Source organism: Naumovozyma castellii, chromosome 6, assembly GCF_000237345.1.
Source record: "Naumovozyma castellii chromosome 6, complete genome".
Lineage (NCBI taxonomy): Eukaryota > Fungi > Ascomycota > Saccharomycetes > Saccharomycetales > Saccharomycetaceae > Naumovozyma > Naumovozyma castellii.
Genome location: NC_016496.1, coordinates 337,232 through 364,998, shown reverse-complemented (window position 1 = coordinate 364,998; position 27,767 = coordinate 337,232). Strand labels below are relative to the sequence as shown.

At 36.0% G+C, this 27,767-nt stretch overlaps 14 protein-coding genes across 14 annotated transcripts; 7 read left to right on the top strand and 7 right to left on the bottom strand.

Moving 5' to 3' along the window:
* Positions 1-10: 10 nt before the first annotated feature.
* Positions 11-1,369, bottom strand: MDM10 (Mdm10p; the record flags this gene model as incomplete). The annotated part of the gene is made up of 1 exon (XM_003676971.1): positions 11-1,369. One exon carries the CDS (start codon positions 1,367-1,369, stop codon positions 11-13), a length of 1,359 nt encoding a protein of 452 aa, XP_003677019.1.
* Positions 1,370-1,573: 204 nt separating this feature from the next.
* Positions 1,574-2,581, top strand: SPO7 (Nem1-Spo7 phosphatase regulatory subunit SPO7; the record flags this gene model as incomplete). The annotated part of the gene is made up of 1 exon (XM_003676970.1): positions 1,574-2,581. One exon carries the CDS (start codon positions 1,574-1,576, stop codon positions 2,579-2,581), a length of 1,008 nt encoding a protein of 335 aa, XP_003677018.1.
* Positions 2,582-2,765: 184 nt separating this feature from the next.
* Positions 2,766-3,314, top strand: FUN14 (Fun14p; the record flags this gene model as incomplete). The annotated part of the gene is made up of 1 exon (XM_003676969.1): positions 2,766-3,314. The coding sequence occupies one exon, from the start codon at positions 2,766-2,768 to the stop codon at positions 3,312-3,314; it is 549 nt and encodes a 182-aa protein (XP_003677017.1).
* A 69-nt stretch (positions 3,315-3,383) lies between these two features.
* On the bottom strand, positions 3,384-4,028 carry ERP2 (Erp2p; the record flags this gene model as incomplete). Its single annotated transcript, XM_003676968.1, has 1 exon — positions 3,384-4,028. The coding sequence occupies one exon, from the start codon at positions 4,026-4,028 to the stop codon at positions 3,384-3,386; it is 645 nt and encodes a 214-aa protein (XP_003677016.1).
* A 290-nt stretch (positions 4,029-4,318) lies between these two features.
* On the bottom strand, positions 4,319-6,721 carry GIP4 (protein phosphatase regulator GIP4; the record flags this gene model as incomplete). The annotated part of the gene is made up of 1 exon (XM_003676967.1): positions 4,319-6,721. One exon carries the CDS (start codon positions 6,719-6,721, stop codon positions 4,319-4,321), a length of 2,403 nt encoding a protein of 800 aa, XP_003677015.1.
* Positions 6,722-7,070: 349 nt separating this feature from the next.
* Positions 7,071-7,868, bottom strand: VMA4 (H(+)-transporting V1 sector ATPase subunit E; the record flags this gene model as incomplete). Its single annotated transcript, XM_003676966.1, has 1 exon — positions 7,071-7,868. One exon carries the CDS (start codon positions 7,866-7,868, stop codon positions 7,071-7,073), a length of 798 nt encoding a protein of 265 aa, XP_003677014.1.
* Positions 7,869-8,013: 145 nt separating this feature from the next.
* On the bottom strand, positions 8,014-12,273 carry MYO4 (myosin 4; the record flags this gene model as incomplete). Its single annotated transcript, XM_003676965.1, has 1 exon — positions 8,014-12,273. One exon carries the CDS (start codon positions 12,271-12,273, stop codon positions 8,014-8,016), a length of 4,260 nt encoding a protein of 1,419 aa, XP_003677013.1.
* A 466-nt stretch (positions 12,274-12,739) lies between these two features.
* On the top strand, positions 12,740-14,389 carry FRT2 (Frt2p; the record flags this gene model as incomplete). The annotated part of the gene is made up of 1 exon (XM_003676964.1): positions 12,740-14,389. One exon carries the CDS (start codon positions 12,740-12,742, stop codon positions 14,387-14,389), a length of 1,650 nt encoding a protein of 549 aa, XP_003677012.1.
* A 187-nt stretch (positions 14,390-14,576) lies between these two features.
* On the top strand, positions 14,577-15,341 carry SAW1 (DNA-binding protein SAW1; the record flags this gene model as incomplete). Its single annotated transcript, XM_003676963.1, has 1 exon — positions 14,577-15,341. One exon carries the CDS (start codon positions 14,577-14,579, stop codon positions 15,339-15,341), a length of 765 nt encoding a protein of 254 aa, XP_003677011.1.
* Positions 15,342-15,708: 367 nt separating this feature from the next.
* DRS2 (aminophospholipid-translocating P4-type ATPase DRS2) lies at positions 15,709-19,764 on the bottom strand (the record flags this gene model as incomplete). The annotated part of the gene is made up of 1 exon (XM_003676962.1): positions 15,709-19,764. One exon carries the CDS (start codon positions 19,762-19,764, stop codon positions 15,709-15,711), a length of 4,056 nt encoding a protein of 1,351 aa, XP_003677010.1.
* Positions 19,765-20,818: 1,054 nt separating this feature from the next.
* Positions 20,819-21,331, top strand: NCAS0F01700 (uncharacterized protein; the record flags this gene model as incomplete). Its single annotated transcript, XM_003676961.1, has 1 exon — positions 20,819-21,331. The coding sequence occupies one exon, from the start codon at positions 20,819-20,821 to the stop codon at positions 21,329-21,331; it is 513 nt and encodes a 170-aa protein (XP_003677009.1).
* A 42-nt stretch (positions 21,332-21,373) lies between these two features.
* On the top strand, positions 21,374-21,871 carry NCAS0F01690 (uncharacterized protein; the record flags this gene model as incomplete). The annotated part of the gene is made up of 1 exon (XM_003676960.1): positions 21,374-21,871. The coding sequence occupies one exon, from the start codon at positions 21,374-21,376 to the stop codon at positions 21,869-21,871; it is 498 nt and encodes a 165-aa protein (XP_003677008.1).
* Positions 21,872-22,376: 505 nt separating this feature from the next.
* Positions 22,377-23,474, top strand: NCAS0F01680 (uncharacterized protein; the record flags this gene model as incomplete). Its single annotated transcript, XM_003676959.1, has 1 exon — positions 22,377-23,474. The coding sequence occupies one exon, from the start codon at positions 22,377-22,379 to the stop codon at positions 23,472-23,474; it is 1,098 nt and encodes a 365-aa protein (XP_003677007.1).
* A 64-nt stretch (positions 23,475-23,538) lies between these two features.
* LTE1 (mitotic regulator LTE1) lies at positions 23,539-27,633 on the bottom strand (the record flags this gene model as incomplete). Its single annotated transcript, XM_003676958.1, has 1 exon — positions 23,539-27,633. The coding sequence occupies one exon, from the start codon at positions 27,631-27,633 to the stop codon at positions 23,539-23,541; it is 4,095 nt and encodes a 1,364-aa protein (XP_003677006.1).
* Positions 27,634-27,767: the final 134 nt, after the last annotated feature.

Here is a 27,767-nt window from a genome sequence, read left to right as displayed (position 1 = left end):
TTTGATTATTTTACTTAGAATATTGTAATTGGAATCCAAATTTGCCAGGGTATAAGGGCATCACCCTCTCATTTTTTTGATGTTTAAAATTTGTTTGACCATTAATATCTTGTATTATTGAAGATGTTGAATATAATTCCGTTCCTGCCGACAGCAAAAACCCTTTGAATTTACCTTCCCATTTAATCTTCAGATTTTTATCTTTTAGTGAAGTACTAAATTTCCAAACATTTGTAAAATTAGATTCGTTAATCTTCTTTTGAAATTTTTCAATTGCAGTCTTTTCCTTATCAATTTTTTCTAAGGATGAGGAAAATGTATAGGTTAAATCATTTAATAGTTTTTGTTGACTTGTGTTAATTAAAGGAGACACCTCCAAAGACGAATTTCCCGACAATGAGTTCACATTAGTATCAGGTTCTTTAAGCTTGCTATTATCACTGTTATTCTTCCAGAACTCCCATCCAAAAGTTAAATTCGAATCTATAGAATAAATGTTAAAGTCATACCTAGTGCAAAATGTAGAATTCAAACCAGTCTTAGCAGCGTAAGTAGATGAGATATGACCAAATAATGGGTTGTAAGAAAACGTCAATGTCAAGGGTCGTCCTGTATTTGCTGAATGCGTGCAATACCTAATGCTTGTAGACCCCCCAGGATTGTGAGATTTGAGACTAAGCCATACTTCACCACCAACCGATAATGATGAATTATTATAAAGAGAATTGTTGAATTTAGAGGAACCTGAAACAAAATTATGAAGAACCCTATAACCGCAAAGAGAATCATTAGTTGAATATATAAATTCATGCAAATTTCTATCTTGTCTTGTTTTTAATTGCCAATATATGGTTAATATGTTTAGATTGTTAATGGGACTGCTCAGCCATTTGAAAGTAAGTTGACTATTTCGCTTCAACCGTTTCATCACCATCGCCTCCAGATCAGAAGTCGGATAATATATTCTACCGTAATAAAGAGACGCATTCTCCCCTTCGTGATCTACAATTGATTTCTTTTTTGTATTAAAGGACGGTTGAACATGCTTATACGTCTGCGTAGCATCCTGTAATGATATATCGTTAGAATTATGTATCGCATCGTGAAGGTTCTTCACATTTGTATACAAATAGGTCAAATAACCATTAATCCTTTGAGGATGCCTATTATTTTGTCTTGCAGTAATCTCCAGGGTATTATATGTATAAGGAGAGGAGTTATTGGATAATTGGAATTTGAAAGAATTGGGTATTGTGAAATCCAGTAGGGCCTCTGAAGTATCAGTAAGATGTTCATAGCTATTGGCCTGAGGATTCCAATTGGTAAGCTGGTGGAATGTTTTGACAACGTATTCCATGTAATCCAACATTGAAGTGTGGGTTTGGGTTAACTGGGTTTAGTTATGGCGTTTCCATAGTGAACTAGAATAGTGCTAACTGATATTTTTTCAATTTTGATCCTTAACGAATCTCAACTACAAGTCACAGAACCAACCTAAACAGACGATCTTATTCATAAGGTGGCTTAAGAGTGGATATATCTCCCATCATTGCCGATAACTACAAAAGGGGATATGGAAGAAGGATGCAGCAATCAAGAAGAATTAGTGTTGCCGACCTTGAAATTGAGCAATAATGAAGAAGAAAACTTTAATATCAATGCTGCTGCTTCTCCAATTGAGAATAAGAATCTGACACCGAAAAATAAACCAATTGATAAAATGACTGATCCAATAGAGCCAATAGAGAATGTGAAAGCAAGCTCCCAATCTGATTCCGGCTCAGACAACACCGATAAGAATCTAATGCCTTCAATCAAAGATAATCAAAAAGACGAAAATAGCATCCGTAAAAGATCAAACAGTCGAACATCAAGTGGGAAGAACTTGAAAAGCTCTAGCGATATTTCTCCAGCATCCAAAATATTTAGAAATTTATTAATCTTAGAAGATGATCTAAGGAAGCAAGCTCGTCAAGAAAGAAAATTAAAATGGCAATTTACGTGCTTTATATCTTGCTTAACCGGTGTAGCTGGGTTTGTTCTTTATGAGTTGTACTTTGATGATGACTTGGGACGATCATTAGGTAAAATGTATCGATTTTCTCTTCAATTTACACTTTGCTTCATCCTCATTACTTTGGTCTTGTTTCGATTAAGTGGGCAATACAAAAGAACAATAATTATTCCTCGACGATTCTTTGTTTCAGCTAATAAGGGGCTTCGACAATTTAACGTGAAATTAGTGAAAGTGGGCTCCATGTGGGATGAAAGAGTGGCAGATTTAATCCGATATATGAGTCGAAAGATTGCATATTGCAATTTGTACTTCTTAACCAATCTTCTTAGATTAGCTGAACAGAATACAATAGTTATATTTTGGAGAAGTGTTGCCCTACGATCACAACCTCGAATTGGTGCCGTTGATGTAAAATTGATATTGATTCCCAGAGCATTCAGTGCTGAAGTACAAGAGGGTTGGGAGATATATAGAGATGAATTCTGGGCTAGAGAGGGTGCCCGTAGGCGTCAACAGGTTGACCAGGATAGCAATCGGCCAACGACAGCTCCAACTACTAAATAGTACGTAAATAATGTATTTAATTATCGAACCCGATGAAATTGTGTCGTTCATAATGTCTCAACGCTTGTCGATTAATTGAACTCTCCGATGCTGTTAATAAGGGAGGAAAAAAGTGTTGAACTACAGACCAAACTACAAGGATGGTACACTGAACAAAGCGACCGTTACATTTAAGTTACTTCATATGTTTGCTTCCAAATTATCATTTGTCAACTTATCAAGGTTAGGGATCAACAGACTGGCATTGCCAGCTGCTAGATCTAGCTCTAGAATAGGATATATAAAGGCTCCATCTTCATTTACTGTCAAGGCTTTGTTTGGAGCAGGCATGCTCACTGGAGGATTATGGTCCATTCCGAAGTTAACCTCGACTACTCATCTCATTCATAATGACGCCCCCCTCGTTGAAGATGAAATTACGATCCAACCTCCTGTGGTTAAAAAACAACCTCAATACAGACAATTATGTCTTGGTTCTCTTTTTGGCATTGTCGCAGGTATTATAGTGGGTAAATTATCATCTATACTCATCGGTGTGGGATTATTGAGTCTAATATCAGTTCGATGGTTGATGAGGGGAAATATACTTGTCATCAATAAAGAAATAATGACCAAGGATGGGTTTTTGAAAATGCTGAACATTGATTCATCCAGAATGGCAAATCTAACAGACAATAGATTCTTTAAAGGTTCCTTTTTATTAACGTTCATATTAACAGTGGTAAATATATAATTTCTGAAATCATTTTTAAAATGTATTGCTAATTATATTATATACACATTACACATATACATCATTGGATCAAACGAAATTTCTTTGACGACTCTTGAAGAAGAATTGAATGACAAAGGCTTGGACGGCACTAATACCAACCATGACACCCATAACTAATAATGACAACCAAACTAGTCTTGATCCAGTGGATTCCACGGTAGACATATTTCTCCATTCTCTTGCTCTTAAATAGTTCAAAGTTTTGGTAATCTTATTCAAGTTTCTTTCAATTTCTTCAATGGCATTTGATGCGACGATATCTTCAGCGTTAACATTAGAATTATCCAATTTCTTTTCCATCTCCAAAGTGAATTCAATCTTCTTTAAAGCAGTCCCATAAGAATTCGTGAAACAAAAAGTGTATTGACCCAAACCGAATGATTTCAATACAAAATCGGAATACTTCTTTTGTTTCTCTAGGACTAATTGGGATCCGTCTGGAGCAGTAATCTCAAAATCAATTTCAAAATTACCACCCGTCATAACTTGATAACTAACCACCAAAGTGTCTTCATCGTTCAAAATATCATGATATAAACATTCAGTGGTAAATGCAGGTAGTGAAAGGACCATTGGTGAATAACTAGAAGAGGAAGATGATGCTGAGGCGAACTCAACAATGTGCCACGTGAACAGGGCAAACAGTGAGACCAATTGATTGAAGTTTAACATTATTCTTTTCACTTTTTCTCTCTGATTCAAAACAGTCAGCTACACGTTACTACCACACTTCAAGTCAGTTCAGTTCAGTTGCTTCGATTGCTTTAATCGACAAACAAGCAATCTGAGTATTCCACTTGACGTTTACGTGACTGACAAGAAAATTTCAACAAGAAAACAACGCGTTCCGTATAGCAGCGACGCAAAATTTAGTTGATAATACCGTATAGACTGTAAAAGCCATTTGGATCATTAATTGATTAGAATATTTAATATGTACGTGTAATGCTAGGTTTTGCAGCTTATCTGAGCTTTTCTCTCAACTTGGCTGCCAGCCGACGGGTCGGACTCTCCTTCACGGCAACATCATTCATGCTTAGTATAACGGGAGCCCTCTTACCCTCATCGTCAGCATCATCCTTATTCTGTTTCCTTAAGCTTGTTTTGAAGGCAGTACCTTCCTGTCTCAATCGAATCTTCATAAGCATGGAATTTTGGGCGGATATAGGTGGATAATACAAAACAGGGGGTTTCTTGTACCACCCTTTCCTTGTGGGTATCGGGTCTTCGTCCTCCTGAAACGCAGGAACACCAACAAATCTTACCTTTTTGGTAATTTTCTCAGTAGTTGTATTACTGTCCTCACTGTCATCTTCATTATCAGCTACCTCCTCCTTTATCTCGGTTTCTAAGTCTAGCGTTAGTGCATCAAAATTAGGCAAAGGCTCCTTGTTAGTCTCTTCAGTCTTGTATTTCCCCTTTAAAGGTTTAGCACTGGAATGGTTCAGAGTTGTTAAATTCTTTTTGCGCATTGGAGATGGAGGTCTACTTGATGTACTGGAGTAACTTTGATTTGAAGAACTAGAGGAGGATGTCGATGTTGATGATGCATTTGCTATGGAAATGGATGGAGGGGGGGATATCACGTCAATACGTTCGCTCATCTTGGATATCTTACTATTAGGACGAACCATTAAGTGTTTTACAGTATTCTGTATCATCCTTTGATTCAAAGTCGCCGTGGCTTCCAAAGAGTTCGACCGCTGGGCAATCGATTCAGGAGGAGGTCTTTGTCTTGTCGGCTTCTTTGGAGTAAATGAAGACTGTAAAGAGGACGATCTTGGACGGTTCCCCCTTATTCGAGAAGGCACTCCCCCATCATCATTAGTCCCTTTGGTTAACTGGTCTACGATAGATCCCTTCCTCGAAATAGTTGGAGAAGAACGATCAGGTGCTCTCAAATCCTTCTTGTGTTGAGACCGCACAAGGGGTGAGATTATTAACTTACTACCATGTTCAATAGAGGAACTTCTGCTTCTTTGCAATGGAGAAAGTTTTTGAGGCGATGCACCATTAGAGGATGTAACTCTCACAGAAAGTCGCCTTCGCATCTTATTATCATCCATTGCCGGTGACGGTGAGGAGCACTCAGAAATAGCAATCTTCGAAGCTGCATTTCTTTTTTCTAGGTGAGTTAATTTATCTACCACCACTCTTTCATTATAAAATTTCATTAGTTGTCGTTCATTTAGATTCGAGATTTTATCAAGAGCTTCCTTATTATTGACTCCAAATTTCCACATCTCCAACCATTGAGTTATTAAGCTTAAGACTTTTCTTGCCAACAGCATACTCTTAGAAAGTCCTTTTTTGAATTCTTCAAGTATGACAATAGTTTCCACGTGAAAGATGGCGACATCACTTCTCGAATAGCTACCCAAAATTTTCAACAATTCATCCATTAATGGAACGCTTCTTGCTTCTGAAATCGATTCTAATTGTTTCAAGAGTTCCTCATATGATATCACATTCTTTGTCACCAATTTGAATCTTAAATCTCGCAAACTATCTCTATTGGGTAGATATATCTGTCGAATAAGATTAAACATTATATCCAATATGTTCGCTAACCTTAAATATGTAGCATATACCCTATGCAACGAATATTGCCTACAGGGTAAATCAGAGAGAAGTTTCGTCCTCGAAAATTTCTGTAGCTGGTTATTATATATTCGGATGATAGGGAAAACTTGTTCCTGTATGCATTTTATTACTTTATCCATTACTTGCCATTGTAACTTAATAAATGCTCTATTAGTGGTATCCTTGATAGGATCCCTAATCAGAACTGCAAAGTCTAAACAAAGGCTCATTTCCTTTGATTGAAGGATATCTTTTACGCAATTGATATCGAAGGGCTGAGATCCTCTTGTTGTTCTTTCCAAACGAATTTGCCTTAATTTTCTATTATATATCTTAGTAGCATTATCAGTTAGGGATTGTAACGAGTACAATAGTTTCCATTGTAGTGAATTATCATATATTTTTTGCTTGAACAGTTCTAAGTCAGTGGATATCGTGGGAAATTCCACTTCTAACTCAATAAAGTTGGTAGATAATGCTGGAACAATCTCTAAATTTTTGCATGGTTTGAATTCACATAATAATAAATATCGTTTTCTTAATACAGGATGAACGTTGAAAAGGTGTCCGTCACATAGGGATAGAATGTAATTGATTAATGGAATTATTTGTTGAGTCTTATTTTTTTGTAAACTGGTCGATAACAGGCTAAGGTAATTAGTTAAATCAGTTAATCTATAAAGGGCTGACTTATATTGGATCACTTTAATGTCATATGACGACAGCGGTTGTGAAATATTCATGGAAGATGAGGAGGCGATCGAATTAGCATTAGCGAGCATAACTATTCCACGGACCAGCTAGTTGTTGAAATAAAGATTGAAGTTATTAACAAGTAAATTATCCAGATTGGGAAGGTATTAGATTAATCTTTATGGTTAGTTATGTTAGGAGTACTTCCATTCAAAGGCGATTTGGTTTGTTTGTCAAGTGTTGATTTGCAAACTAAAGGATGCCTGTTCTTCAATTATTTTTTCATTGGAAACGGCTTACACGTTGCAACATGTTCTAAATAAACAAATTAATGGCAGATATTCGTTTGAAAGATGTTTATGTAAATGAGATAAGTATATTATTCTATTATAATTAGGTAAATAATGGGGTGGAGAGAAAAGAAAAGGAGAAGGAGGCTTAGTCAAAGAACTTTCTGGTCTTGGATGGACCGAACATCTCCAATCTAATGGCAGGAAGTGCTTCTTGACTCAACAGTTCCAATCTTTCCTCTAAAGTATTGTTAACTTCAATCTTATCATTGGCATCAGTGGCAAGTAACCCACCAGCAATATCCTTGCTTAAATGTTCCTTGGAAACAACGATTTCAATATCTTTCTTGGTAATTTCTTTGTATTGTTTCTTCAAACCATCGAGTAAAGATGGAACCAACTTGGCATCCTTTTCAGTAACTTTGATTATAACCTTTGGCTCCAATAGTCTTAATAGTGCTTCCAAAATTAAAGCTTGTAAAATAGGCTTATAAGTACTTTCATTCTTAGCAAGACTTGCTAGCTTTTCCTTAGCCTCATCAAATATTTGGTCCAATGATTGCTCTCTAGCACTCAATACTTTCAATCTAATCTTATTAGCAATCGTAGACTTAGTGATTTGTTGCTTCAAGGAAAGTTTCTTCAACTTTGCTTCATAATTGACGTCGATATTGTTTGTTTCATTACGAACAATGCTTGTCTTTTCAATTTCATACTCTTGATCAGCTTTCAATTGAATTTCCTTGGCCTTCTCTTCAGCTTCCTTTCTAATAAAGGCTTGCATCTTATTCAATTCATCATTGACTTGGTTTGGTGTTAGGGATGTTATAATGGAAGACATAATTCGATGCGTTCCCAGACGGTTAATTGGTCTATCGATTGCTGATACAAAAACTTGATTTGTGTTTATTAAGTAACATTCAGTGACAAAGAACGTAAAGTCCATTCATTCATTGAATATTGCAAGGTGTATTCGGACTGTCAAATTATTATGCAACACTTTCGGGTAACCACCCGTCCGTGAATTGTGACGATAATAACAATTAAGTTCTATTCTATGCGTTTATAAAGTTCTATATATGTGATCTACATTAGGCTAACAGACTCCCAAGTTCCTTAATTACTGGGAAGTCCTTATCTGAGGGTAGTTGATTAATGAGTTGATTGATGTCATCATGTTCGTCGCTTGCTTCAATAGGATGGCCTTGGAAAAGATTTTCAACTGAATACGTTTCAGTGCCTGCATCCAATGTGAGTTCCCTCTTCATTGTTGTTCTCTCTCTTCTCGCAGTATTCGAGAGGTGATTCAACACGTCCACAGGGATCGGTTTTTCAAATTGTGTGGGTCTGTATTTAGTCAACAATGCGTGCATTTGTAAAGAACTTAGATCATAACAAAACTCACAAACAAGTTGGAAATCAGAAATGTTCGATATTCTTAACTGTAATAATTTGCATGCTTGGTTAACATTGCGTAAATATTCGGTGGAATTCCTTATCTTGTGAGAATTACACCAATCCAATACTTTCTTGATCTCAGAATCCTTCTCTAGTCCATGGGTCCATGATAGAGTATTTTGTTTTATTAATAAATCATTAAACCATTTGGCATTAATATGTTGGAGAAGAGCAGTGATGATGTTTGTTAATAATTCTGTTGTGCCTTGGAAAAACAATGTGAATTCGGAAATGGTATCAAAAAGAATGAGAATGGAGTCCACAGTCTTCATTTGATTGAAACATTGCTTTAACCAGGTCTTATAAAATTTGTCTTGTAATTTATTAAGTACAGCCGGTTCTTGTGGGAGAGAGGAAAGTTTGTGAAGACTGATTATCCAATACAACCCAAATGTCACACACTTCTTAGCATCCATAGATGAAATCTTACCTATTAAATCTTGTACAGTCTGTTTCAAGATGGAATGTGAACTCTTTCTTAAACCAAATTTGTTCATCAGATTTACAATGGATATTAGTAACTTTACTGGATAGAAATGTTCGCAATCCTTTGTTCTCCCTCTTTGGGGAATTTGGAATTCTAGAAAAACTACATTAACAAGGTCGTTAATCAAGTCTCCTTGTCTCTTAGTCAATATTTGGACAACAGCATTATCGGTACAATCGGTGCCATCTTTCAATTCGGATGAAGTAGAAGTTCGTTCATTATCCTTCTCAATTGCATTAATCCTTAAGTCTGAAATATCTCTCTTTATTAGTTCCAGGCTTGATTGCAAAGACGATGCAAATTTTTCATCGTTGACACCTTTCTCCAGAGATTCTAAGGACTTTAATTCTTTTCGACAAAGATCTTTTAACGTTTCGTACTTAGTTAAAATCGTTCGTATAGTTACTTTATCCTCTTCAACTTGGTTCTTGGTCGAAATATATGCTGCGGTTCTTTCATTAGTACCAGTAACAACTGGCAAAGAAGTATGCTTCAAGAGACTTTTATATTCAGTAGTCTTGGCATCGTTTTCTTTAATATTTGAAATAAGTTCTTCAATGAATCCGATAAGTTCTTTCTGAATTCCAGCAGCGGAGTTCTTCAAACTGGCAGCGGATTCCGCTTGAATCTTCAATTGTTTCAACTTTTCTTGAGATTGCTTCCTCCTAACTAATGCTTGAATCAATATAGTTCCCGTTTTCAATGTTTGGTATCTATGTTTCGGGGAGTTAGCTCTTATCTTGCTTTGAATCATGATTGCAGAGCGTGATTCAAATTCACGTTGAATAAAGTTACTCACCAACACACGTCTTATAGCTGTCTGTACTTCCAAAATGTTTTTCAAAGTCTCAAAAACTTGTGAGCGTACTCTTGTCGATCTATGAAGTGTTTGCAGTAAAGTGGCTGCGTCTGTCTTCATTTCAAAATCGACACGTTGACGGCTCTGCACACCTCTAATCAAACTTTGACAGTTCTTGATACTCAACATTGCTTGTAAATATAAACTTCTATAGTATTTGGCTCGGATATGCTTTTGTATTAGCACAGCAAGTTCTGTAACTTTATCACTTCTAATTTTCTCTAAATATGCTAGAACACCTGCTTTGAAGAATATTTTAGTTTTACCAATCTGATATTTGTCTTTGCTATCAATTTTTTCAGATAAAATTAAGTCGCAGAAAGCAACCATGTCTTCTAATGACATTTCCATATCAGCGGTGACTCGACCCCATTGATCAGTTGGTGCCAATAAATAATACCTCTGAATAAATTCTTCAAAAGCCCAACGTGAAGGAAAGCCTGCACATGATATTTTGATAGTTTCTAAGACCCCACAGGCTCTCAATTGAGAAAGAACCATCAAATTATCAAATTTCCAAGCCTCCTTCTCAGTATTGGGTTTGATACAACGTATGTAATGGACATTAGTTGAATTTATAGTCTCCATCAACTCAACTAGAGATCTCTTAAATATAGATCCTAAAGTGGGTTTCCTATTAATTGTTTTCCTTTGAATCGTTCCTGCTTGTTCAGTAATGTTTGTTTTATTTTCAGCTTCAGAAAATTCAAAGATAGTAGCTAATGTTGGATTAGTTGTCGCTTTCAATACTTCCAATTGACTTTCTGATATAGTATCTTTATTCTTTTCAATAAATCCATCGACTTCATATGTTACGTCAACAGCATAATGACTAATGATAAATTTATTTTGGCCAAATCTAGGTTTTCCAAATACTGTATTTGACGGAGGCTTATTAAATGTCTGATAAAGTTTAGTTGTCCATGATTCATCAGACCCAGCTGGGAGTCTACTTTCTTCATCTAATAATGATAAGATCCCTAATTTATTTTCAATAAGATCGATGCAAGGTTGGTTATCACTAAATTCAATAAATGACCATTCGATTTCTTCTTTTACGTATTCTTCTTGTTCCAATTTAAAGACATGATGATTAAATTCTTGTTGTAATTTTTCGTTTGCGTAATTGATACAGAATTGTTCGAAAGAATTTTGCTCAAAATGTTCAAATCCATAAATATCGAGCACACCAATAAATGAGTTAATTGTCTCTGAGACTTGAGAGGTACAGAGAACATTATTTATGTTTCCAACTAGCCAATCAAATAATGATGAATATATGAATTTTGCCACGGAATCTCTAGCAACTAAAGCTTGGTTAAAACTTAAATTGGAAATGATCTTTTCAGATCGAGTATTAATTTGTTTTTTGGTGATCCATTTGGAAAACGTTAAGGGATCTAATCCCAAGAGTTCGCATGCTTTTTGTAAACTAGGGTCTGTGGAAGACAATGTTGCATCTGTTCTTGTTTTTTTGATTTCAATGTTACCAATATGCAATAACGCAGCTAAAATTTTAAATATTTGAAGCTGCACTTCAGTATCTATTCCAACTGTGGATAATGATTCTATTGTGGTTGAATATTCCAAAGAATCATCTATACCATTAATAGTACTCTCGCCACCCTGATTCAAGTAGAAGAAATCCTCAGCATTGGTAAGATATAACTGCTTCTTCATATCTGAGGATAGACCTGATAACATTTGATAAAATATATGGTAGTTTCTTTCTGAAGTTGGTTGAAATACCAATCTCGACCTTTCCAGCAAATAAGTCTTTATACTGGAACCAATAATGTTCTTATTTGAATCAAATAGTATTTGTAAATATTTCCCAAATCTAGACGAGTTATCATTTCTAGTAGTTTTGGCATTCCCAAATGCTTCCATTACTGGGTTCGTCGCTAAAATTTTTACCTCAATGTCTGACATTTCCTCCTGATGTTTTGAGTCACCTTCTTTATTAAAATGCTCTTCTTCAACAGATGCAAAAAATCTCATTATATATTTTGCAGAAACAGTCTTACCTGCACCTGATTCACCACTAACAATTATTGTTTGATTCTGATCATTATTTATCATTTCTCTATATGCCTCTTCAGCAATGGCAAAAATATGTGGAGCCATCTCATCTCTATTCTTCCTTGCGTATGCTTGAATCATTTCTGAGGAATATAATTCCTCCACTTTATCAAATGGATTTGTCGCAATAAGAACAATCCCCGAATAAGTATAAATATTTCTTTGATTATAACGTTCCTTAATGGCATGCAACACAGCTGGTTCATTTAAATAGGACAAGGTAGTTAAATCATGTGTAGCCTCCAATATAGGTGGATTTCTCAGCACAGGAAGAAATTCGTGATTATTTTCCATTGCATTATTACTCTCTAGGTGTTTCGTTTCAATGGGGATTACTAAACCTGTCTCGGATGTCAATTCGATGTGGTAAGTGCCGTCTTGGAAGTCGTTTTTGGTGACTTCGCAACCAATCCATCCTGCTTCAGAGTTTGGATACCAACATCTCGTACCTACTTCAAACGACATTTGTTCCTAATTGAAAGATACGGTCTTAATCAAAGGATTTAGAATAACAAAAACCAGGAGGCAGTAATTATCTTTTCGAGCGCAAATATAATTTCTTTTACCGCCTGTAAATCTCGAGATGATTATTTGATCAAAGGTTACACATCATTATTTGAAATAGTCAAATGTTCCATTAATGTTACGTATAGAAAACCAACAAAAAATGGGTTAAGCTGGGTAATGTAACCCTAATTTTTAAATTACATTATATTTTATTAAAACATTTTAACCTAAAATATGATAAAAAGAGCCCTAATAACCCAATGTACCCTAGGGCTTATTGTATAAGGGGCGATCGATTTCGAACTATAAACATAATTATTAATTTTTAATAAAAAATAATACTTTTAAACAAGTAATAGTTGCCACTTTTAGATAATTGAAGATATGCATATTTGCTGCTAAGAAAAAAACTTTAACGTGAAATATGGACCGATTAATTGCCAGGATGGAAGATCCCGGAAAGCGATCACCTTCTCCGATGGCATCTAGTACAGAGGAACCTCTTACGTTGGTGGCCGGAATGAACCCATCAATCAATAGAGCCAAGAAAAAAATTTTAAGAAGAGAAACTCATACTCCAGAAAATACTAGCTCAGAAGAGAGTTTGAAGCCATCAGGTTCTGAGATGGAAGAGCCAAAACCTGAGACAATACCAAAAACCGTGGAAATACCAACGATTCGTGTCAATAATGAACCTATAGAAGATCAGCCTAAGTTAGTTAGGCAGCAATCCCAACCAAATCTAGTTGCCCTGGGTGCAAAGGCTAACGGTCATAGAGAGAGCGCGACTTTACGATCTGGGAAGCCAGATTATACATCTGCAAATACAGGAATGTTTAGTGATCATATATTTAATGAAAGTACAGCCGACGGTCTAATACCGCGTCAAAATGAACTGCCATTTATGGATACTAATACTGATAATCCGGTCAAATTAACACCGTTTGCGCAAGCTCAGAATGAAGCAGAAAGATCTGGACGTCATCATCGCCGACATCATAGTGGTTCAAGCGAACTAAGTAGACGAAGTAGAGCAAGTACCTTAACAAATGTTACTGACAAGAAAAGACTAGTTAACCAATTTTTGGAGTCTGTTGAGGCTCCCTCAACCTTACAATTAAGATTTCCAGACTCCCTTGCAGCAAAACGACCAAAGCAAATGTACAATACCTCAAATTTTTCATCAACAGGACATTCAACTCGATCATCAGACACACATATGACTACTGCTAATTCTTTTCAAAGTCTTCTGTATCATGATTTAGAAAATCCATCAAAGCCTTCAAGTGCTTCTCTATATAAATCGGGCACCAACTCCAAATCGACTAGCAGTTCCATGTCGACGGGATTATTGTCTTCTGAGTCCTCATCATCATCTTCCTCATATACTTCCTCCGAGTCAAGTACCATGTCTTCTTCATCTACTAAGATTTCTAGTTCTTCATTAGTTTCAGATAATAATATTGAAGATGTAGGTATGAGCACTGATGAGGTTGATGATAACAATACCTCAAGTTCAGGAGCAGGAAATGGAACTGACCTTTCTTTAAGTTGTAATGAAATCGATTATTATCAAAGACATATAGCTATCCGATTGAAGAAATCTGAAGCTTTGATGAAGGAAAACTTAAGGGACATTATATTGAAAAGGGAGAATGATTTACATAATAACTTACAAAATTTTGACACTTACTTGCACGATTTAAAGAAACTGAAATACCAAATCATCAGTTTACAGAAGTTGGTTAGAAATGATTATTTGGTGATACTGAAAGAAGATTTTGATGTTAATAATAAAAACTCGTTCGAAAATCACCTAACAGAAATCCTTAATAAGAATGTAACTAAGCTGCAAGATTTGGAAAGAAGGATGGAATCAAGTGGTGAACGATTAAACGAACAGAAGGAAACCATGAAGCGAATGGAGAATTTGATCAATCTAGAAAATTCTTTGAAACTGTCCCAAAAGAACGCCTCATGGGTGTCTAAAAATAAAGCCATAGTATACGATCTCTCAGTTGTGTTTATTCTTCTTCTTTCGGGCTATCTCCTTCAAAAGTTGATTTGGACGTGACGTTATATTCATTTATTATATATTCAATAAACCAATAAGCTTCTTTATATAAGCTTCATAGACAAATACTGCATAACGTTATAAACTGTTTTTTTTTAATAGTTCGGAGAACTGAAATTTCATTATTCAAGGCTCACTCATTCTTTAAGCAAGATGGGACAAATTGAATGAAAAGAACATTGGCTCCATGGCATCAAGTATTGCGACAGTTCGCATTTCCAAAAATGCAATCGTATCCCTCCGAGTATTTATCAACAGAAAGAAGTTACTACGAAACAATTCTCGAGAAGGTCAGACATTTCAGGCTCCTTTGCTATCAAATAATTCTATTATATGTTTGAAATCACCGTTGGTTAGAATCCTAATATCTAATCAAGATATGGAAAGACTAACTAATGAGATTAGAGACACCATCATTTTAATTGTTTATGATTTGAGTTCACCTGAAGTAATGGAAACGGTGTTAGGTAAGTTGAGAATAGGCTCAAGCGCTGATTTCGAAACAGAGATACTACCAAAATTAATGGATGAGAATACACTATCCAAGGATCTTGTAAATGTTCCTCTTCAGACAGTAACAAGAGTGGCTAAATTTAAGTATAAATTGAGGTTTAAAGGAAATTGGGAATTGGATATTTTTATTAATAATATGAAGAAGCTCATAAAGATAAGACATTTTCTACTATTTACAGATGGACACATGTCAGCAGCCCGTACTTTGGAATTGCCACCTAATAGACGCATTCTGTTAACTGAACAAAAGACATCCTTGGAGTCTGAAGGATCTCCGATGATCCCACTTGAAGTGGATGGGGATGAGATGATAGAAACAACCCAAGACGCAGTTGAAGATGTGAAACCTGATATTAAGCTTAAATACAACCCTATAATCAATTTGGGAGAGTGTCTTTCAATCCATATTCTTCAAAGACCGAGAAGGCATAAAGTCTGATGAGTGAACAACAACAAGCTTGCTAGCCACGGGTCAAGGAAAATGCATAAAAGACCATGAATTCGTATGACTCTGAATGGTACTATAAAAACTTAGGATCGTTTCAGTATTCAGTCGTGATGCTTAGCTGTTTTTAGTAGAATAGCCTTGTTCGTTCTGACAAGAATAAGAGCTGACACTGCATATTAACAACAGATAGCCTAACTTAAGTAATGCTAAATAAAAAAGCAAGATGTCGCTTTAAAAAATCTACAGATTCATGAAGACGTTAGCAAGAGCTTTATCATCTTGTAATATTATTTTTTTATCAAACCAGATTCTATAAGGAAGTTATATCTAAAAAATATGTATTCAAAGAACTATACATTTATCGTATGTCGGCATCATTTGCAAAAGGATTTTCTATTAAATCAGGATCATTTGATAGTTCATTTGTATCTCCAAATGGATCTGTTGGTATATTACCATCATTAACCATATTAAAGGATTCATTAGATATGTTTTCCGCATTATTATTTGAAAATGGATTGGCATCATGTAACTCGCCATAGACGCCTCTCTTTTGAGTGGTATCGTACATTCTAATGATTTTATCTTGTCCGCCTTCTTCTGATTGAGAAAAGGCAAACCCTCTTTGCTTCTTCATTCTTTGAACTTGTCTAACCTTTCTAATTTCATTTTGGAAATGTTGCACGTGTGGACGATTATCACTGATATTAAACTTTTGCATTTCTTGAACCAAATGATAACTCTCTGGTTCATACATTCTTCTGTAGTATTTCCATACAAAATCTCTCATTAGGGCAAACACAGGTAAAACAATCAATGTTAGCCAGAACGTACCTGATCCATAAGTATGTTTTACGACTCCGAAATATTCTCTTGAGATATTGGCATAGGGGAATACAGATGCATAAATTGGGAAAAATATCATCCAAAATATAAAGGAGCCTGGGATTGCAAAAAGAGTAAACTTAGTCCATTGATTGGTAACAAGAGCAGCCTTACCTAAAACAATCAAGATACTTGATGTATAGACTGCAATCCCCCAAGACCAATGATCAGCAACCTCTCCGTGCATGTTCAACGCCATACCATATCTATAAAACAACATTGTCCCAATGTATACCACAGCCGAATGGTAGAATCCATTAACGATCCAACCCCAAAAAATCCTTACAGAGAAAAACTTACCCTGTTGACCAAGCTTATAAAGTTGAGGATAACGTTCAAGTAGACGACTACTAACAAACTGATCGAAGACACCAATGACAAATGGAGGGAAAACTGTGAAAAAAACATTATAGTAACTCATAGTCCACGATTCCATGATAGATTGACCAGAAAAGGCATTAGCAAAGACAAACCAAAATTGGGTCATATACAATGCTGTATTCTTGTAGAAGGAATACAAAATTGCCACTGATATTCTTTGATAGGACCATGAACCGTGAACGAGTAATAATTTCTTCAAAAATCTAAATTGGCCCACTGCAATATCAGCAGAACGAGCAGCTTGCATACCTTCCATACCACTGATCCCAACACCTACATGTGCTGCCTGAATCATACTAACATCATTGGCACCATCTCCAATTGCCAATAATAAAGAAGAGGTTTTTCTTTTAACCATTTTAACAACTAACGCCTTCTGAAGTGGAGACACACGACAACACACAACAGCTTTACATATTTTTCCAAGAGCTAGCAAATAGTCTTCCAAGTCAGATTCTAATGCGTACGATAATGATTTCCCATCAATCACAAGCGCAAGTGTATTCATTTCATGTTGTGATAGTTTATGTTCTTTAAGAGCCATGATTTTGTCACGCATATTCTTTCTTGTTTCCTCCTTTGTCTCTTCATTAATAATAAGCAAATTCATGTCCTCTGTCAGTAAACGGCAGCTCATACCAATATTAATAGCTGTTTCTTGTTTATCACCTGTCAATACCCAAATCTTTATACCAGCTTCTTGTAATGTATGAATTGTCTCTGGAACCCCATCTTGAAGTTTATCCTCAATAGCAGTTGCACCAATTAAAAATAGGTCCTTTTCGATCATATTTGCAGCTTCATCCAATTTTTCGGCCCTGTTATCAAGTGTTGTTGAAGCTTCCTCATATATTGTCGACCATTCTTGGTACTCTTTCTCAGGAATTGTTCTTGTAGCGAGACAAAGTGTTCTTAACCCATCAGACGCGTAGTCTTCTAAATGTCTCATAGTAGCTTCAACATAAGGGTTATTGTCACTCTCCAACCTCTCTAAAATAACGGTATCGGCACCTTTACAGAATAACTTGATTTCACCGTTTGGTAATCTGAAGATAGCACTCATTCTTTTCCTGGTCGAGTTAAATTCGCAAACATTCAAGAGTTGGTACTCTTTCTGTTCGTTATGTTCTTCCAAAAGAATAGTAACAGAACTGGGCTTACGTATAATAAATTTATAACCTAAGCTGGCACCACCTTCGACTAAGGCACCTTCATCGGGGGAAGCCGCTTGATATTTGATAGAACCATCACTTTGAAATTCGGGTATGACAGTATGGCAAATTGATAGCAAAGTCAGGAAAGAATCTATCACTTGGGATTCATCATCAGAGAGATCGTTTACTTTAGTTTTCAATTCATCAAAACTTCTGAATCCAACTTCAATGCCATCCTCCATTGACGCTTTCTTATCTTCTGGAATTGTTTCAATGTAACATCTACCAGCAATGGAACAAGATTTGAATTCCATAACATTTTTGGTTAAAGTACCAGTCTTATCACTAAAGATGTATTCAATTTGTCCAAGCTCTTCTACCAATGATGATGTACGAACAACAGTGGGTGTATCGCTTTCTTCATGGTATAAATCTAAATCAGATCCAATCATAAAGGCCTGGTAATACTTGATTAATTCAACAGTAACGAATAAGGAAATAGGTACTAAATTAGAAAATAAAATCCAAAATGTGAGGAAATCTTTGAAAAATAAACCAACTTTGTTTACACCCTTCACATATAAATATGATAAGTGTTTTTCCTGTGTGGAACTTATGATGGCATTCCCTAAGGAAGAAATCAACACTAAAACAATTAATACCCCAAATAAGGCCACAATTTGTAGATTTATAACCCTTTCAACAGCCGTTCTCTTAATTGGGGTAGCTGTAGCATTGCGCATTAATTTGGTTTCATGTCCTGTAAAGATAACTAAACCAAACATCCAACTGGTATTCCTTAAGGTCGCACCTCTAAGAATCATTTGCTCTGGTGACAAAGGAATCTTACGATTATTGAATTCCAAGGTACCTTCATAAGTATAAAGACTTGAGTTAGGCTGTTCAGATATCACTTTTCCCTTAAAGTTATTGAGCTTTCTAGAATCCATCATTTCTGCTGTTTCCGGTCTAGCTTGTTTTATTTTCAGATTTGTTTCACCATCAAGATTAGCAGTTTCGATATAACAAAGACCTTCTGGTTCCGACGAAGAAATAACAATTAAATCTGCAGGAATTGCTTCTTCAGATTTCACCCTTATGACATCACCGGCTCTGATATCGATCCATCTTCTTTCTATGAAATCGCCATTCTCTTCTGAATATATCTCGGTTTTGGAATTATTAAGTTCTTTGTCGGAATTAGCTCTCTTGATATCTTCTATGCTTTCCTTAAAGGCCGATACTATCAACACAACCATTAAAGTACCAACTGTGGTATATCTGTTCGTTGGTGAGACGTGAGGCACTTGTTGGATTGCTGCAGTACACAGAAAGAATAAATTAGCATATTTTGAGAATTCCTGGAACAGAAATTTTGGCAAAAACGTTGCAATATTGTATTTTGTAGTGGAAATATGATTATCACCATAGTTAAAGGCATGATTGGCAGTTCTATCATTCAAATAAATTTCTCGAGGAGTTCCATCATCTGATGCGCCAACATTTTTCCGTAATATGTATCGATTAAACAGTATCTTGATATTAAATCTGTTTCTGGAATCTGCATACCGGCCATCAAGTTCATTGTTTGTCACTGCATTGTAACGATTCATCTCATAGGATCCTGAATCAGAAGGTTTCGTGTTAAAGACAAAGATATTTTTCACTTTATTAAAAGAATTTGCGAAAAAGCCATTTCTCTGCCCAGTTGGATATAACTGAGGTTGATAATTATTGGTCTCAAATCTATTTGTATCCCATGTAGTTGATTCTTCGTCTTGGAATGGATTGTCATAGATATCATTTTCAATATTATCGTCATTATCCAAATCAATTGTTTCCTCTGGAAATGTATGAGGAGGAATAACTCTTGCTTCCGCATCTCTGTTATTTGCAATTATGTGTGGCTGAGTTGAGTTTGAAGGCTCTGCGGAATCATTTAGAATATCGATATCAAAGAGTGTATCATCTGCAACCTTTGCGTCTTTAGACATTATTGTTGTAGCCTGTACTGGAAGTCTGGCTATTATCAATTTGAGGCTACAGATAAGCAAAGCGCAATTAGAGATGTGTCCAGAAGGGTAATATAAGTATCTTTCAAAAGTTTGAAATGTAATGCAACGTTCGCAAATGTCAATTCAAGGCTAAGCTCAAACTAATTTCATGGTTTGCAAAATCGCGTTGTTAAGAAAATGATAAAAACAGCGAACCCTTTAAGGTTGACACTATTGACAATATCAATTTCCTGAATACTGAGTTATTATCCACCTCAATGCAACTGAGAGCACGATTGTACCTTTAGCTACGCCTTGCCAAATTTTACTTTTGGTGTTAAAAACTGCCTCCAATTGGTTGGTGATTGGAACTGGTCTAGTAGCTTAGGTCGGAAATATCCTTTGGTAGGACCTAACAGGAAAAAATCTTTTCACACCCAAGCTATTTGAAAAGACAATTACTAAAGTTCGACAAATTTATTCCATTTGGTAGTCTATAGTTATTTTTTTTTGGCGACTTATTTACATAGTCAGTTAATCTCTTTACCTTCTATTTAATGATATTTACTAAAACAATCAGTATCAAGGGATATGGTTAATGTTAGATCCTTTAGTTTAGCAAGTATAAGATTGTACGCTGACAGTTCAGATTTAAGGAGCATCCAGTACCACAGGAAAGAAATCTAGTTTATATATTTTGCTGCGGTAAATATAGATTTACGTAGTTAGCCCTATCACTGCCACTCTAATCGTCTTCTTGCAAAGAGATCGTGGACATGATTTCATTACTGTAGTTTAACAGCCGCAGCCACGAAATACTTCTCTAATTTTTATATAGCTGCCTCTGACTCGATTAACTGCTTAGAATAATCTTCTCTATTCGTGTTCAGTATGTTGTTGAGTGACAAATATTCCTAAACGTATTTTCTGACATTTTTTTTCCGCTATATAGTGCTCATCCATTTTTCTATTGACCATTGTCTATTTTCAGTTTCTATGAAATAAACCATATACAGAGATCTTCGGCAAGAGGGTACCTGGTATACTTTAGAGCATGCCTGTCACTATTGTTAGAGAAGGATGTACCCCCGAATGCACCTGTACAGAGCGTGAGAAACGAAGGCAACTCAAGGAATGTGCGTCATTCAAAGATGAATGGCATTTTAACGACTACTACAACATCGTTGTCTCTAAGCACTCTATGCTTTGCAAAATATTTGATGAAATACATAATGTTCATGGAAGTGAGGATGAGAACAAGAACGAAAAGGAAAACGAAAATGGGACTAGTGCCCTGTACAAGACAACAGAGGTCCTGATAATCCGTGGTCCCTGGGCTCGAAACAAAAACTTTCTGTACACTTTCACTAATCGAAACAGCTCCGAATTGGAGGATATAATAGACAAGATGATCATTAAAGATGGTGGCTATGAGAGACTCAGCTCGATCCTGGCCAAAGAAGCACCGCCTCTGAAGTCCTTCGATCCCAAGATAGATCGTGTACTTGAACCAGATCGTTTCCCAACCAATCAGAAAACTTACCCTAATCTGCATATCAATGGTTAAAACTTCTCTTCCATACTAGGTGGTAACCCCCCGGCAGTAATTATGACCGGGACGAAAGATGAGGTGAATTTCTCATTGTGGACCCTTTGGAACCGTTTATATGCACAGTTGAAGCAGAGGGGTGAACCTGCAACTCCATGGCAGATGCGTAGACTACTCGTCCAAACAAATATGCGAGCCAGAAGCATCTTAAAAGGACGTTCCATTGATGACTTCTTACCTATAAAAGAGTATCGATATTTTTCACATGTTAGTTATGATCTCGATATGAATCAACAAACGAGAGTTCCGTTCTTACTTATATATTCATACGGAATGGGAATTTACTCTAATGCCTGGAACATCATTCCATGTGGGTCAAGGTTTGAATGGTTTTTAAAGACAACAGACGTGGAGGAAGATGTAGACACAGGTGCTGATATTGTCAAGGTTGCTAACACCCCCATGGATGATGAGGGCATCACGGAGATATTGAGACCAGTAACGGATGAAAAACTTCCAATTAGGCATAGATTTACCTCTCATGAGATTAAATGCTAGTGCTAAGAACTCATCTGATCCATAATATCTCTATTGACATTTAGAAAAGTACCGGATATATAGCAAGAAAGCAAATAATATTATTCAATGTATTAGAACAATTGTGGAATTTCAATGTTATTGTGTCATGACAGACTAATATTGTCACGTTCGCAAATCATCTATCAGTAGTTTGGTGGTTATTTTTCTAATGTTCCCGTATTCCAGCATTTCTTCTTATTATGTTTGATTTCGTTCGGCCGAAATTTTCCGTCTCGCAAAAGGGGACTCCGAATACGAACAATGGCTATTTCAACCCTATGTCATTGTCCGCATTGACAGCAATATAGTGGACCCTCCCTTCAGCCGGGATTGGTTGTTGGGGTAATCTAAAGGAGTTAGTCATCGTCCTTTTTTCTCCAACGAATGACAAATATATAAATACACTGTGTTCAATTGATTCTGTTTGTTTCGTTAATGCCTTTTTCTGAACGAGCAAACCAAAAAACACTTCAATCATATCATAATGTCCAATACTTCATCTAATTCTGCCTACATTTTTAATGCAAACATTGCCTCAAATTTGATCGATCCAGCGGGAGAAGGGCCAGTTGACACAGCTCTAACAGTATTGCACACCACATTGAACTCTCTTCCTTCTCCTTCATCAGAACTAGCTGAGAACTTGTCTTCAGACTCAAATCCAATGTTTCTTTTCAATGCTCCTGAGATGCCGCTATTTGAAAAACTACTAGGAATCTGCTCATTTAAGGAAATCGATTACAGGTTTTTCAAGGATTCCAATCAGTATACCTATCGCATGAAATTCTTCACCCGGGGCTGGAGAATTTACAGATTCTCCTTTGTCAACAACTTTAATAAAATAGATAAGCCGGTTCTTTTATATGTTTTAATTGGGAGCAAAGCAATTGTGGTTGTTAGCTTCTTAGATATTACTGATTTCGATAAGTTGCTTAGGTCTATGAATCACTTACAACCACTTTTTTCCTTAATTAAATGGGTTGTAGAAGAGGTTAACAAGAATTTTTATGAACTTCGAAGGCTAATAACATCCAAGTTGGGAAAGGCTAGAAAAAGCTTGAAGAAGAGCCCATGGCATCCAAAGTATTTTTTTGGTCAACACCGACTAAAAAAAATTTTAAAAAATGTGGTTTTTCTTTCCAATTTTTCAGAACAAACCTTTTATATTTGGAATGATCTCCAAGATTTAATTCATGATGATGATATGGTAAATTACTTGGATCTTGAAAAGAGGAAGGCTGCTGCTTTTTATTTTGTATGTGACCGGGATATTCAAAGATTACTGGTAGACCTTTACGCAACGGAACCGCAATTTGAAAAAATCTGGCGATGCTTGAAATACGGTGGAGTAGCTCTTGCAGGTTTAGGATTTAGTGGCAGCTCGATCAATATATCAAAACTCACTGTGGGAGATTGGCGGGCCGCTGCTGTAGGTGGACTTGGGTTAACAATAGCCATTGTTGCCTCGCTTTTGGAAGAAGAAGAAGTTTCCACACGACCACCTTTTCTACAGAAGTATAATCCCATAATCGATACGTTCAAGCCTCCAATGGAAGGACCGCTGCCATTCAATATAGTATAGTATAATATAATGTACCTATATAAACTATATGAGTGTCCTGTTGTTTACTGTGTCTTTGTATTCATTACTTAAGTGCAGCGAGTTCATCAATTTCCTTGTTAGTGAGGGATGTAATATACACACATTTACTCAACAATTCATGGTCAACCTCAATGTTATAGAATTTAGCCCATTGTACCCTCTGGATGAAGTTCTTTACTATCTGTACGCTCGTTTCAAACTTGTGATAATTAACTACTTTTCTATCCACAATCCAGTTTCTCTTTTCCGAGTTCAATGACAAATCAGATAAATAAACAACAATAAACGGAATGCAACCTTTCTTGGGGTCTAAAGAATTCAGTAGGTTCCTGATTGTCGAGTAGTTCCTATCTAATGAAGGTATGTGTTTAAGCTCTTCCCACAGCAACATATCACCGGGTTCAATCAGTCTCCAGGCATCAGTGAATTTTTGTACGACTATTGAGCTTAAAGCTAAAATAATTTCCATTAGCGTATTATAGTTCTGAAATTCACGACAATATTGCGCTACATGGATAAAACGTTGAATTGTATTTCTTCTCATTTTAACATCGCGTGTAAGAGTAATTTCAGATACAATCCAATCAACTGTTAGATTGAATCGAGCAATGGCTAGGTCAACTCCTGAAAGCGTTTCATTTTGGATCAGTAATTGTAGCCAACTTGTAACAGCCTTCCCTTTGTATTGAATTTTCAAATTCAGCAAATCTTTCCAATCAATTTCTGACAAGAGTTCCTTCTCAATCAACGTCATCTGTTCTGCAATGGATTTAGAGTCATACATGAGAATAAATGGAATATGATGTTCATTATTGGAAATTTGTAGAGATGAATCTTGAACTTCGTAATTCATTACTAAGGTCTGAACCTGTAATGGGGAAACACATTTATCTTCAATTGCAAGACCTTCTTCTGAATTCTGAGGAGTGAATGGTATATTCATAATAGTTTGTCTTCTTCTTTCAATCATCAAAGATTTTCTTTTTTCTAATGGGCTCTTTGGGAAAGTCGGTAACTTTTTCAAATTTAACATCTCCACTTCTTTGATAAGATCCTGAACACTTGAACTATCCTCATGAGTTTTGTTGTCATCATCGTTGGTCTTATAAGTACCTTCGAGTTTCATCATTGCTATGGAAATGGGATCACCACTTCCAGTATCATCCGGAATATCGGCAATATCTTTGAGTTTCTCTTTGTCTAAGTCCACGTTTGGCATTGCACCCTCGTCAGAGGCTTCTTGGATACCATCAATAATTGATTCTGATTCTTCTTCAAACGTTTCATTTTTTAAGAACTTGTTTTTTAAAACTTCGACGTCTTTTCCAGGTGATATTAAGTCGGTATTGTCCTCCTCAGGGGAAAATAAATATTTATTGGAAACACCATTTATTCCGTTATCTTTTAGTTCAGAAAGACCAGATATGGCGTCGCTTGATAAATCATTAGAAATTACATTTTGAACAGATCCATTATGGAAAACTTCCCTCAAGTCGATCCGTTTATCATTTGTGAATTGCATGCTATCTCGTGCAGGATCGTTATACGAAGTGTTGCCCGATGATAATGAACTATCATCTAAGATGGAATAAATGCTTGGTGTTGTTGACAGTCTGACTTTATTCTCAGCGGTTACTTTCTTGGGGCTGTTTTTCCTAGAATTGAACAGATTATCTGTGGCAACGCTGGATTGTAAAGAAGTTCTCTCTAATAGGTCGTCTTGTAACTCTTGTAGTTGATGTTCACTTTCAATGAGAGATCTCTCCTTCTTAATAAAATCAGGATCTCTCAGTAGATCAGCTTTTGGAGGGCCCGCATATGTATTTCTTCTGGCTTGTGTAATAGACAGGGATTTTCTTAAGATGCTAATTCTTCCACTGGCTGGTCGTATTGCTGTCTGTGGCGTTAGTTTATTTAATGGTGAAAGATGATCTTCAGCTTCCATCTTTAACGGATCTGTTGGAGATAAGGATACGGGTGGAGTCAAATGATGTTGTTGTCGAATATGAGTAGCCTTTGGACTCCCTTGCGATTTCGTAGGGCTTGGTAAAGATAGTTTCGATGTTTCAAATGTGAACTCTCTTAAATTTTTGCTTGCTGTTTTTTTTTTTAACGTTTGTTCTTCGTTCTTAAAGGTCAGAGGGCGACTATATAAATTGCTTCTTCTTGATGACTTATGTTTAAATGATTTAGAAGATAACAGTGAGTCATAACTTATCGTCGAAACAAATGATTCATCATCTGAACACACGCTATCAGACAAATCCACTTCATTTAAATTTGGTAATACATTTTTTAAGGGAGAAGAATGTCGAATATTCGATTTCCTATTAGATTTAGTGGGGGTTTGTGGTAAAGATAATGTACTACCATCATCATGGAATACCAATCTTTGAGGTCCATCGTTTTTTGCTCTTGGTGGGGTGATATTTATGACTAATTCGTCTTCTATTCCAATTTTCGATGATGAACTTACCTTGCCATTTAAAGCAGGAAAAGAACTCATCACCATACGTCTCTCAAGCGCTGATAAAGACGGACTATTAACTATCTTAAGTTTCGTAGACTTGTTCAAAGTATTGGATAATGAAATTACCGATTGTGCAAGTGAACTGACAGTCTTATAAAGATCCAAATTATCCATCGCACTAAAATTGGCAGTATCTTTTGGAGGTTCAAATGGCATTGTATTTTCAAGACCAATGGATTTCAGATTATTATTATTCAAGTTCGCCTGGCCTCTCACCTTCTGTTGAAGCTCATTCTCTAACGATATTAGATATTCAACTTCATCGATTGTTCTTGCACTTAATATATCGAATTTGGACGTTATCATATCATTTATTTCTCCGGAAGCATGGCTTTTAGTATTTTCTAAGGATGTTATAGATATGACATACTTGACGAAGTTATCCATATCTGGCTTTGAAATAGGTGTATTCACGCCAGATTGTGTGGTTTTTATTTTCTCTTTCCTTGAGTTGCGTGTATGATTTCTCTTCCACCTAGCCAACAGGCCAATAGCACCTCTTTGAAGTAAAGATGATTGAATTGGTGGAGGTGTGGATTTGACTCTTGGATTATCTTCTATAGTTTCGTCGTTATCCTCGGGAATATAAAGTGAGTTTAAGATGAATTCAACTTTTTTAGCAGGAGTAGGTGGTATTATTCTATTGATTGCAGGTGAGGTGGGATAATCAACATCTTTAATTACTGTTGACATATGAGCAATCTTGGATAAGTGGCTGATTTTTCGAATATCGTTTTTATTGTCATTAATTAGTGTTATCTTTAAAGGCTCTTTACCTTTGGGAATTGGAATTTTGGGTATATTGGAATTGTCATTAGGGTATAACATCATTGATGCTGTTTGTTTAGTTCTATTGGAATTGAAATCTAACGATTCTGGTAATTTAAAATTGTCTGTACTGTTATAGAGAGATAGTACGCTTCTATTTCGAAAATCTGGACTTGAACTTCCTTGAATAGCATATTCACTCAATCGACTACCTCGTTTCAATTGTTCTTCCATTTGTATGACATCTTTTATTTCAAACAAAAGCCACTCATTGAAGTCAACTGAACTAGGTTCATTAAAGGGTATATTCTCCCAGGTTTGTTTTGCTGAATGTATCCAGGCTCTTTTCAAATTTACAATAGAACCACTTACAATTCTGGGTGACGTTTGATAAACGTTATCATTTAAAAAGTTCAGCAGCATATATCTCAAGTGTGAATCAGGCAGGAAGTCCTGAACAAAATAGTTTAAAATGGAGTGTCTTAATAATACAAATGTCCTTATGAGTGCCACTTCACCTACTTTCTGCTTCTCGACATCAACATTTTTATTTTCAAGAATTTCAAGGATGCACCATCGGAATCGTAATATTAGTAATTCATGTAACTCATTGGGTGATAGGAAGTCTCTATAAATTAGGAAGAAATCGGAAAATATGGTATAATCAACAGGGTCAATTGGTGATGATAGATAGGTGATCAATGCTATTATATCCGCCTTAGAAACAGTTTTCCTTATTTTGTTAGTTCTTGATTCATTATAGGTAATCACACTGGTTGAGGGAACCGGATAGTAGTCATCAGCACTAAATATACCCAACTCTGGCATGGGTTGTGACATGTTGGTCCCAAGTAAGCGATTGTGTGCTATTGGTAACTAAGCGAGAGTGGATCCTGACCTGTATTGTCAGTAACAGATTGGTACTTGGAAAAGTTGCTAACAGTAATTCCGGTTAAATTATAATGCCTACTTCT